Below are 12,179 nucleotides of genomic sequence, written 5' to 3'. Positions count from 1 at the left end.
AGGCGTGGCCGAGCTCCGCAGACACCTGCCCCTCCCCCCTCCCCCCCCCTCCCCCCCCCCCCCCACACGCACACACAGGCTGCCGAGTCCTTTGGAACTTTTTATCTCTGGGGTTGGAGAAGGTTATGATCCGTTCCCCCCACTGAGCTTCCCACCCCAGGATATGAAGGGAACCCAGGGGTCCCTCCACCAACCCCGGGGTCCACAGCTCTAGAACCCCCAGCAGGCGAGGTCGGAGGGAGAGGGGCTGGCAGACAGGGGGAAGGGAGCGGGCAAAGGCTGGAATGGGGCGGCGGTATAATTGGGGCTGGCCAGGGGACAGTGGCCACAGTTGGGACAGGAGAGAGTGACAGTTCGGGCAAGGGTCTCAGTGTGGCCAGTTTGGGTAGAGTAGGGGCGTCCATTGCCGCAGGAGACAGTATAGGCCAGGAAAGGCATGATATGGGCTGCGGAGAGGTCAGGGTCCCCATTTGGCCAGGTAGGGGCACAGCTTGCTCAGGGTCAGGATAGGCAGGCTGCTCAAAGGTCAGTGTTGGGTGGGGGGGACTCTGGCCAAGTCCACAGTGCCTGACCTCTGAGACTCACTGATGAATGAATGCATGAGGGGCCAGAAACAGGTGCCTAGCTGGACACCGGTTAGGTGGATGGCAGGGCTGGGGCTTTCACCCTGGTGCTCCCTGGCTGCCCAGTTCCCCTTCTAGCAGAGGCTGCTGATTTCACTCTTGCTGCACCCGCACTTGCAACAGTTGCTGGAGAGGCCAGCCAGGACATCGCGGCTGCCCCGCAGAGCCCCTGGGGTGCCCTGGCAGCCCGGTCGGCCTCCATAGAAAGCCTGGAGGGACTTGGTCAGGGCCAGCCACTCGCTGGAGGCCACTGCCTCATCCAGCTCGCTGTCTGCATTGGAGTCTGCGTCTGGGAAGGCATCCCCTGCAAAAGATGAAAAGAGTTAGTGCTTGGGACTCTGTCATACCCAGAGTCCGGGCTCCTGGCTGGTCCAGCTACTTCTCTGTTCTTGTGACTCAGCCTTGTGATTAAAGATTTTGATTCCACTCAGGCCTGGGTTTCCACTTTGATGGGCAGCTTACTCAACCTCATTGAGCTTGACTTTCCTCTTCTGTCGTATCTTTTCCCCTACTATTTATTTACTGAGGACCTGATGGTTAAGAACATGTGTTTGGGAGCTGAACTGACTGAGCACCAATCCCGTTATCATCTCTCAGCTTCCGTTTCCTTGTCGGCAAAACGGGGATAGTAATAACTCCTACCTTCTAGGGTTTTATACAGAGTAGATGATTTAATTAATACCCATTTAAAAAAAAAACTTAAAATACTGTCTGGCACATGGTAGGCACTCAACTTTGTCCTAATCTGTTTTCACTCAATTTTGCCGCTTAACAAACCTGCAAGATACAGGGGCTGTGCCTCCCTTTTGCAGATAAAGAGGATCAGGGAAGGAAAGCAACTTGGTAGGAGGGTCACCTACTAGGTGGCAAATCTAGCCTTGTACTCACCACACCCCTCACACTCCCTTCCCTGAAGGCTTGGAACACACTTTAGTTAAGGCTTCTGAAAGGCACTTCCCAGTGTTGTGCAAAGAGCAGCCTTGCCTAACGCAGGGCACGGGGCTCCCAAGTAGCAGCAGACTTTTAGCTGGTGTGGATGGCTTGCTGCCCCTCCCTCATCCGGCTCCCCCAGCCTTGACACAGCTTTGAGGGCCTGGCCCATCTCCCCAGCTGCATGTGGTGGAGGAGGGACTCCCCTGCCCCAGCCCCTCATCTCACCTCCATCTCTGGCTCCTTGGACCCATCTTGTGTCCTGTCCATGCCCCTGACACACATACAGCACCTCTCCAGCCTCACCCATAGCTTCATAGGCCAGGATGTCTGACCGCCTCCACCGGGAGCCCCCGCAGGTGAAGATGACTGCTCGGATGAATTCACGGCCGCAAAGCTTCACTCTGTAGGGTGCTGCCTGGGCCTCGGTCCACAGCTCCCCAGCCAGCACCCCCATGGCCAGCAGCAGCAGCAGCAGCGGACGTTTGGCCATGCTGAACAGGGCTGCCTGAGATGTGAGAGGTGGCACAACGAGGCAGCTTCCTGTGGTTTGGTGCCTCCACCGCCTCCTGGCCCCCCATTTCCACATCTTAGCTCCCCCCGCCTGTCATGGAGGAGTGAAGTAACCTCCTTTATCTCCACCAGCAGAGAGGAGGCAGGCACGCGGCCCCCTCCACCCCTCCAGCACTGACCTTTCCCGTTTCCCAGGACCAAGCGATAACCTTTCGCCAGGGATGGGGTGATGTGGTCCAGTTCACCGTCATCTTCAACAGAGAGAGGTGAGAAGGCCTCCACTTAGCAGAGACCAGGAACCCAGACCCCCACCAGACCGGGAGGGAGGGCACAGCCAGCCCCCCATCACCACCGTACTGCTAGGGTCCCAGGCCTCCTCCGTAATAACAACAATAATGAGTGCTTACACAGTGTGGGCTATGGGACCAGGCACTGCTCTAAATATGTATATTTGTTTAATTGATTGAATCCTCCCAACAACCTATGATAATAGTTCTCAAAATTTGAGCAAGCCTCAGAATCTCCTGGAGGGCTTGTTAAAACACAGATCGCTGGGCCCTACGTGCAGAGTGTCTGAAAATCTGCATTGGCAACAAATTTCCAGGCCATGCTGATGCTGCTGGTCCAGAAACCACACTTTTATTTTTTTTTTAACTTTTTATTTTATATTGGAGTGTAGCCAATTAACAATGTTGTGATAGTTTCAGATGCACAGCAAAGGGCCTCAGCCATACATATACATGTATCCATTCTCTCCCAAACTCCCCTCCCATCCAGGCTGCCACATAACATTGAGCAGAGTTCCCTGTGCTCTACAGTTGGTCCTTGTTCAGAAAGCACACTTTTAAAAGCCACTGGACTATGAGACTAGGACGAAGACTGTCTCCATGTTACAGGTGAGGAAACAGAAGAGTGACCTAAGGTGCCCAAGATCAGCTAGTAAGTGGAGGTGAGAGTTGGGGTTCAAACAGAGCCTCTGGCTCCAGAGCTCATGCTCTCCAAGGGAAAAAAATTTTTTTTTAATTTTTATTGGAGTATAGTCGATTTACAATGTTGTGTTAGTTTCAGGTGCACAGCAAAGTGAATCAGTTATACATACACATATAGCCACTGTTTTTTTAGATTCTTTTCCCATATAGGCCATTACAGAGTATTGAGTAGAGTTCCCTGTTCTATACAGGAGGTTCTTATTAGTTATCTATTTTTTTTTTTTTTTATGAGATGGCGGAAGAGTGTTGGACTTCTTTATTTCTTTCTTTCTTTCTTTCTTTCTTTATTTATTTATTTTTGGCTGTGTTGGGTCTTCGTTTCTGTGCGAGGGCTTTTTTTCTAGTTGCGGCAAGTGGGGGCCACTCTTCATCGCGGTGCGCGGGCCTCTCACTATCGCGGCCTCTCTCGTTGCGGAGCACAGGCTCCAGACGCGCAGGCTCAGTAATTGTGGCTCACGGGCCCAGTTGCTCCGCGGCATGTGGGATCTTCCCAGACCAGGGCTCGAACCCGTGTGCCCTGCATTGGCAGGCAGATTTTCAACCACTGCGCCACCAGGGAAGCCCTAGTTATCTATTTTATTTATAGTAGTGTGTGTATGTCAGTCCCAATCTCCAAATTTATCCCTCCCCCCAGGGAAAATTTTTAAGGATTAAAAAATAAAGTTGGGACTTCCCTGGTGGTGCAGTGGTTAGGAATCTGCCTGCCAATGCAGGGGACACAGGTTCGAGCCCTGGTCCGGGAAGATTCCACATGCCACGGAGCAACTAAGCTCATGTGCCACAACTACTGAGCCCGCGCGCCTAGAGCCCATGCTCCCCAACAAGAGAAGCCACTGCAATAACCCCCCCCCGCGCACCGCAACAAAGAGTAACCCCCGCTCGCCGCAACTAGAGAAAGTCCGCGCGCAGCAGCAGACCCAATGCAGCCAAAAATAAATAAGTAAATTTATTTTTTAAAAAATTGTTATGGGGACAGAGTTTCAGTTTCGCAGATGAAAAGGGTTCTGGAGATGGATGGTAGTGATGGTTGCACGACCATGTGAATGTACTTTATGTCATTGAACTGGACACTTAAAATGGTTAAGATGGTACATTTCATGTTATGTGTATGTTATCATAATTTTAAAAATAATTTTTAAATGTTTAATATCATATACAGAAAGGAACTGTCGTGTGCTGGGCAATGTTTAACAGTGGGCTTTCCAGATACAAATGAACTTATTTACAAAACAGAAATAGACCCACAGACATAGAAGACAAACTTATCATTACCAAAGGGGAAAGGGGTGGGGGAGAGATAAATTAGGAGGTTGGGATTAACAAATACACACTACTGTATATAAAACAGATAACCAACAAGGACCTACTGTATAGCACAGGGAACTATACTCAATATTTTGTAATAACCTATAAGGGAAAAGAATCTGAAAAAGAATATATACATATGTATATATATATACACATATATGTGAATGTGTGTATAACTGAATCACTGTTCTATACACCTGAAACTAACACAACATTGTAAATCAGCTATGCTTCAATTTTTTAAATAATTTTTAAAAAATATTTATTTATTTATTTATTTGGCTGCACCGGGCCTTAGTTGCAGCACGCGGGATCTTTAGTTGTGGCATGTGGGATCTAGTTCTCTGACCAGGATCGAACCCGGGGCCCTTGCATTGGGAGCACGGAGCCTTAGCCACTGGACCACCAGGGAAGTCCCTATACTTCAATTTTTTTAAAAATAAATTTATTTATTTTATTTTATTTATTTTTGGTTGCATTGGATCTTCATTACTGCATGCGGGTTTTCTCTAGTTGCTGCGAGCGGGGGCTACTCTTTGCTGCGGTGCGCGGGCCTTTCATTGCGGTGGCTTCTCTTGCTGCAGAGCACGGGGGCTCTAGGTGCGCAGGCTTCAGTAGTTGCGGCTCGTGGGCTCTAGAGCACAGGCTCAGTAGTTGTGGCACACGGGATTAGTTGCTCCACGGCACGTGGGATCTTCCCAGACCAGGGACTGAACCCATGTCCCCTGCATTGGCAGGCAGATTCTTAACCACTGTGCCACCAGGGAAGCCCCCTATACTTCAATTTTTAAAAGTATTAAAAAATAACAAGGGCTTCCCTGGTGGCGCAGTGGTTGAGAATCTGCCTGCCAATGCAGGGGACACGGGTTCGAGCCCTGGTCTGGGAAGATCCCACGTGCCGCTGAGCAGCTGGGCCCGTGAGCCACAATTACTGAGCCTGCGCGTCTGGAGCCTGTGCTCCACAACAAGAGAGGCCGCGATAGTGAGAGGCCCGCGCATCGCGATGAAGAGTGGCCCCCACTTGCCACAACTAGAGAAAGCCCTCGCACAGAAACGGAGACCCAACACAGCCATAAATAAATAAATTTTTAAAAAAGCACAACCATTAACCATTAAAAAAAAAAACAAAAAAAACAAAACAAGTAAACCCCAATGGGTTCTCTGGAAAAAAAAAAAAGGCCCTGATTTATAGCAGTTATAGGTTTCTGGCCAATTTCAAGCTACCAGCGTGATATCAGTGTGATGTTGCCAAATTCCTGAAAAGGTAACAATCAGTTTTCACAAGTCAGTATAAGCCGGCTCCAGGACACCACCAAAATGTGAAAAACATTGCAATTTGCGCAATTTAAAAAATAATGAATTTTTTTAAACACCCATGTCATCATTACCCAAAGAAGAAGGACAGTGCCAGCACCACAGATGTCAACCCCCCAACCCACGCATCCCCGGTCACAATTTCTTCCCTACAGAGGTAACCACCATCCTGACTTCAGCCATCACCACTTCTTTGCTTTTTATTCGTTTTGTGTGTGTTTTTTTTTTCACCGTGCCACATGGTTTATGCGATCTTAGTTCCCCAACCAGGGATTGAACCCAGACCCTCTGCAGTGAGAGCTCAGGGTCCTAACCACTGGACCGCCAGGGAATTCCCTGCTTTTAATTAGTTTTAACACCAACCTGGGCATCTCTGAAACAGATAACTGAATCTCTGAAACATAACTAAGTCTATTTCTTTTTTTTTTTTTTCCTTTTTTCTTCGTTCTAACAAACTGAACTTTTTATCAAAGTTCATACAGATCTGGGCACATACAGAAAAGTGCCTAGATCATCAGTGGACACCTGGAAGAATTTTCACAAACTGAACACACTTCTGCATCCACCCCTCAGGTCCAGAAACAGAACATTCCCAGCCTCCATCCAGAGCAGGGAAATTAAACTCCACCGTCTGGGAGGAGGAGTATGGAAGAATTTGTGGACATATGTTAAAACTATACTAACTAATAAACGCTTTGAGTGAGATGCTTTGAGGCTATGCAAAGATCCTGTTTCCCGTTCCGCCCACTGATGTTAGCATTCATTGGTGGATCGTGTGCATTTGCTATTCTATATTATTTGGAATTCTTCTGTAAGGAAGAGCTGTTTCATCTCCATTTATTTACTTGTTCAATTATTTGTTTATACCAATATGGACTCATGAATAGTTATTTTTATTCTTTGGGTTAAAATTCAATACTATTATTATTTATTTCACCGCCCAAATTGTTTCAGCTTCAGTCATTGGGAGCTCTTTCAATTGGTCCCTGCTCTAAGCATTTTCTTTCAGGCACTGCTCTTTTGACATGACTCTCTCTCTCTGTCTCTCTCTCTCTGTCTCTCTCTGTCTCTCTCTCTCTTTCTATATATATATTTTTTAAGTACTTCGTTACTGTCTGGCACCACAAGATGTTCCAGGCTCATCTTGCATTTCCCCTGCCCCAGTCCTAGTATCAGCCATTTTCCCAAGGAGCCTGTGTTCCCTTCACTGGAGAGTGGCATTGAGAAGCCAAGACCTGGATGCTGAGTCTGTTCATTGCTACTGAGGGTGGGAGTTGATGTTGTTGCTTCTGGGCCTTCTCAGCTGATAGCATCACTTTTTAAAAAAAAATATTGAGGTAAAATTCATATGAAATCAAATTGACCATTTTAATGTTACATGTACGTGCATGTTCATAGTAGCACTAGTCACAATAGCCAAAAAGTGGAAACAACCCTGATTCCCATCAACAGATGAATGGATAAACAAAATATGGTCCATCCACACAATGGAATACCACTCAGCCTAGAAAGGAACGAAGCAATGACACACGCTACAATGTGGATGAACCTTGAAAACATTATGCTGAGTGAAAGAAGCCAGACACCAAAGGTCACATAGTGTATAATTCCATTTATAGGAGATGTCTGGAATAGGCACACCCATAGAGACAGAAAGCAGACTAGTGGTTGCCAAGGGTTGGGAGGAGGGAGGAATCGGGAGTAATTCCTATCAGGTATATCTCTGGGGTGATGAAAACATTTTGGAGCTAGACAGAGGTGGTGGTTGCACAACATTATGAATATACTAAATACCACTGAATTGTTCACTTTAACACGGTTAATTTTACGTTATGTCAATTTCACCTCAATTTATTTATTTATTTTTTTTGTTTTTTGGTGTTTGCTACACCGTGCAGCTTGTGGAGCTTCCCCGGCGAGGGATCGGAACCGTGCCCCCTGCAGTGGAAGTGCAGTCCTATTTAATTATTTGTTATATATTTTTAAATTTCACCTCAATTTACAAAAAACAACAATAAGGGCTCTGGTGATGGGCAGAGCTGGGTTCAAATCCCATGTCTGCCTAGTTCCTGCTGTGTGACCTTCGGCAAGTCACTTAAGCTCTCTGTGCCTTGGTTTCCTCACCTGTAAAACAAGGAGGATTCAATGAGTGCGTCAAATTCTTTAAACAGTCTGTGGCATGCAGTAAGTGCTGCTTAATTAAATGTTATTTCTTTTTTTAAAATTTTTTAATTTTTTAAATTTTTATTTTTATTTTGGCTGCGTTGGGTCTTTGTCGATGCACGAGGGCTTTCTCTAGTTGTGGCGATCGGGGGCTACTCTTCGTTGCGGTGTGTGGGCTTCTCATTGCGGTGGCTTCTCTTGTTGTGGAGTGTGGGCTCTAGGCATGCGGGCTTCAGTAGTTGTGGCACATGGGCTCAGTAGTTGTGGCACGCGGGCTCTAGAGCTCAGGCTCAGTAGTTGTGGTGCATGGGCTTAGTTGCTCCTTGGCATGTGGAATCTTCCCAGACCAGGGCTCGAATCCGTGTCCCCTGCATTGGCAGGCGGATTCTTATCCACTGTGCCACCAGGGAAGCCCCTTAAATGTTATGTCTACTTGACACAACCCCTTTGGATTCGAACTTTATTCCTTTGTCCTTTTCTTCATGACAGACTCCTGGCCTTGGTTGCCCCCAAGGCCAAGGCCAACGCTCCAGAAGACAGGAGTCGTATCTCACTGTACTGCTTCAAAAGGGCTGATGAATAGTATGCTCCGCTCCTCTGCCTCTTCTCCTGGCCATTCTCTAGGGATGTACCCTTCTTCCCTTTTCTCCATATCCCCAATCCTGGCCCAGGGGTTGCTGATGAGCAAACACATCAGGAAATATCTGTTGCCTGACTGTTTGACTTTAACTGACTGTCCCAGAACCAGAAGCTTCTTTTGTGCCTCACACAGAATCAGAATTTTGAGCCCATCACAGCTGAGTGCAAATCCCACTTCCTGCGAGCAAGGCACTGCACCTCTATGAGTTCCTTGGGAAGATGTAGATAATAAGCGTATCTACTTTATGGGGTTGTTTGAGGACTTGGGTGAAATTATGTAAAGTGCTTAGCACCGGGCATAACACCCAAGTACAGAGGGTTGAATGGTGATCACCTCCTGGTGATATATCGCAGGACCTGTGAACGTGATCTTATTTGAAAAAAAGGATCTTTGTGGATATAATTAAGGACTTTGAAATGAGATCATCCTGGATTATCTGGGTGGGCCCTAAATCCAATGACAAGTGTTAATAGGCAGAGACAGAAGAGATAAGGCCAAGTGAAGATAGAGGCAGAGATGGGAGTGACGTAGCCAAAGAGGTCAAGTCATGCCAGGAGCCACCAAAAGCTGCAAGAGAACGAAAGATCCTCCCCTAGAGCCTTGGCAGGGAGCCACGGCTCTGCTGACACTTTGATTTCGGACTTCTGGCCTGCCAAACTGTGAGCGAATAAATTTCCACTGCTGTAAGCCACCCAGTTGTGGTGAACTGTTACAGCAGCCATAGGAAACTAATATATAAGAATTGGGAAATGTTACCTGCTACCAATATCATTATTGTTACTGTCATCAACATCATCATCACCACCATTATCATGGGCAGCATAAAAATGCACTTAAGGGACTTCCCTCGTGGCGCAGTGGTTGAGAATCTGCCTGCCAATGCAGGGGACACGGGTTTGAGCCCTGGTCCGGGAAGATCCCACATGCCACGGAGCAACTATGCCCGTGTGCCACAACTACTGCGCCTGCAGTCCAGAGCGTGAGCCACAACTACTGAGCCCACGTGCCGCAACTACTGAAGCCCGTGCGCCTAGAGCCTGTGCTCCGCAACAAGAGAAGCCACCGCAATGAGAAGCCCGCGCACCACAACGAAGAGTAGCCCCCGCTCGCCGCAACTAGAGAAAGCCCGCGCGCAGCAACGAAGACCCAACACAGCCAAAAATAAATAAATAAATTTATATTAAAAAAACACCTACAACCCAGATCTTTTTTAAAAAAGCACTCAAATCTTACCAATCCATCCTAAATAAAGCCATTCTCCTAATTTGTTAACTAATTTTATTATTTTTCTTTCTTTCTTTATTTAATTTTTGGCTGTGCCAGGTCTTAGTTGCAGCATGCGGGATCTTTTAGGTGCGGCATGCGGGGTCGTAGTTGCGGCATGCGGACTTCTTAGTTGCGGTATGTTAACTCTTAGCCGCGGCATGCATGCGGGATCTAGTTCCCCGACCAGAGATCAAACCCGGGCCCCCTGCATTGGGAGTGTGGAGTCTTACCCACTGGACTACCAAGGAAGTCCTTTTATTTTTGAACAGTTAATACATTCATGGTCTTCAGAAAAGTATAAGGTTTATGCTGCAGTATCTCCCTCCCAAGTCTTAGTTCCCCTCTCTTCCCCCACAGGTAACCCACTGCTCTTGATTTCCTGAGTATCTTTCCGGAATTTCTGTGCACATATGAAAAGAAATATGAATACAAGTCCTTATCCCCCCACCCCCTCCAACACACACACAGCTGCTTTTACATCAAAGGTAGCATTAAAATGTTGGGTTTTTTATTGGGGTAAAATATATATAACATAAAATATACCATTTTAGCCATTTTTAAGTATAAAGTTCAGTGGCATTAAGTACATTCACATTGTCATGCAACTATCACCATCATCCATCTCCAGAAAATTTTCATCTTCCCAAACTGAAACTCTGTACCCAGTTAAACAGGTACTCCCCATTTCTCCCTCTCCCAGCTCCTGGTAACCACCATTCTACTTTTTGTCTCTATGAATTTGCTTATTCAAGGTACATTGCAAATTGGAACGATACAGGACTTTCCCTTTTGTGTCTAGATTCTTGCATTTAGCATAATCGTTCAAGGTTCATCCATGTGGTAGAATGTGTCAGAATTTCAGTTCAAGGTAACATGTTTTACATATTCTTCTGCACCTTCCTCCTCCACCCCCGCCCCAACTTAACAACAAATGCTGGAGTGCTCCCCTTTCCAAAGCTCTCTTTGCACCCTTGTCATTTTCTACAGCCGGATAGTATTTTGCCATGTAGATACCCCATAGTTAATTTCACTGCCAGAGACAGACATTTTTTTCATTTGTTTGTTCTTAGGTTAACACTGCAGTGAAGAACCTTGCACAAATGTCATTTCACACATATGCAAGTGTATCTGTATATAAATTCTGCAATGTGAGATTTCTGGCTCGAAGATTATGTGCATTTGTAATTTTTACAGATATTACCAAATTTCCTTCCTTGAGGGTTAGATTAATTCACACTCCCTCCAGCAATGGATGAGAGTCCTGTTTCCCTTCAGCTTCACCAACAGAATATTATCAAACTTTGGATTTTTGCCAAAAGAACAAGTGAAAAATGGTATCTCAGAGTAGAGAAAATTTGCATTTGCCTAACCACAAGCAAGACGGAACATGTTTCCATATTTCCATGTGTTTAAGAGCTATTTATAGTTTTCTTTTTCCTCTCTGGTCACCTTCCTTGTCCATTATTCTTTTAGGTTGTTGATCTTTTCCTTCCTGATTTCTAGGAGTTGGTTTTTTTTTTTAATTTTTGTTTCTTTTTTTAAAAAATTAATTATTTTTGGCTGCATTGGGTCTTGGTTGCTACGAGCCGACTTTCTCTAGCTGCCACAAGCAGGGTATACTCTTTATTGCAGTACGTGGGCTTCTCACTGAGGTGTCTTCTCTTTGTCGCAGAGCACGGTCTCTAGGCGCACAGGCTCAGTAGTTGTGGTGCACGGGCTTAGTTGCTCCGTGGTATGTGGGATCTTCCCAGACCAGGGCTCGAACCCGTGTCCCCTGCATTGGCAGGCGGATTCTTAACCACTGCACCACCAGGGAAGTCCCTTGTTTTGTTTTGTTTTGTTTTGTTGGCCGCTCCAGCAGCTTGCAGGATCTCAGTTCCCTGACCAGGGACTGAACCCGGTCCACGGCAGTGAAAGCCCGGAATCCTAACCACTAGGCCACCGGAACTCCCCTAGCAGTTCTTATACGTTAAGGAAGCTTACCATATGGTTATGAAATGTGTAGTAAATATTTTTTCCCGATTTGTCATTTCTCTAAACTCTTAAGATTACTGACCACTAACATTTATTGAGGATTTGCTACATGTCTGGCTTTGTCCTAGGTACTTTAAACACACCATCTCTTTCCAACCTTATTGACACCATTTTTCATCTCTAAATACTACAACACACATTTTCCTACATAATATAATGCCATTTTCACACCTAACAAAATATACAATCATTCTTCAGTATCATCTTACACCAAAGCGAATGTTAACATTTCCCTGAATCTCTGAAATATCTGTTTAGGGTTGGTTTAGAGCAGTGCTGGCCAATAGCACTTTCTCTGATGATGAGAATGTGTTTTCCCATAAAGTAGTCACTAGCTACATGCGGCTGTTGAGTGCTTAAAATGTTTCCTGTGAGACTGAGGAACTTAATTCTTCATTG

At 46.2% G+C, this 12,179-nt stretch overlaps 1 protein-coding gene across 1 annotated transcript; it reads right to left on the bottom strand.

Moving 5' to 3' along the window:
• Positions 1–170: 170 nt before the first annotated feature.
• On the bottom strand, positions 171–2,142 carry RLN3 (relaxin 3). The gene is made up of 2 exons (XM_007182067.3): positions 1,860–2,142; positions 171–927 (listed from the first exon to the last, which is right to left on the bottom strand). Exons 1-2 carry the CDS (start codon positions 2,140–2,142, stop codon positions 698–700), a joined length of 513 nt encoding a protein of 170 aa, XP_007182129.3. The 3' UTR covers positions 171–697.
• Between the last annotated feature and the right edge of the window lie 10,037 nt (positions 2,143–12,179).

Source organism: Balaenoptera acutorostrata, chromosome 2, assembly GCF_949987535.1.
Source record: "Balaenoptera acutorostrata chromosome 2, mBalAcu1.1, whole genome shotgun sequence".
Classification (NCBI taxonomy): domain Eukaryota; kingdom Metazoa; phylum Chordata; class Mammalia; order Artiodactyla; family Balaenopteridae; genus Balaenoptera; species Balaenoptera acutorostrata.
This window is presented reverse-complemented; position numbering and strand designations above follow the sequence as displayed.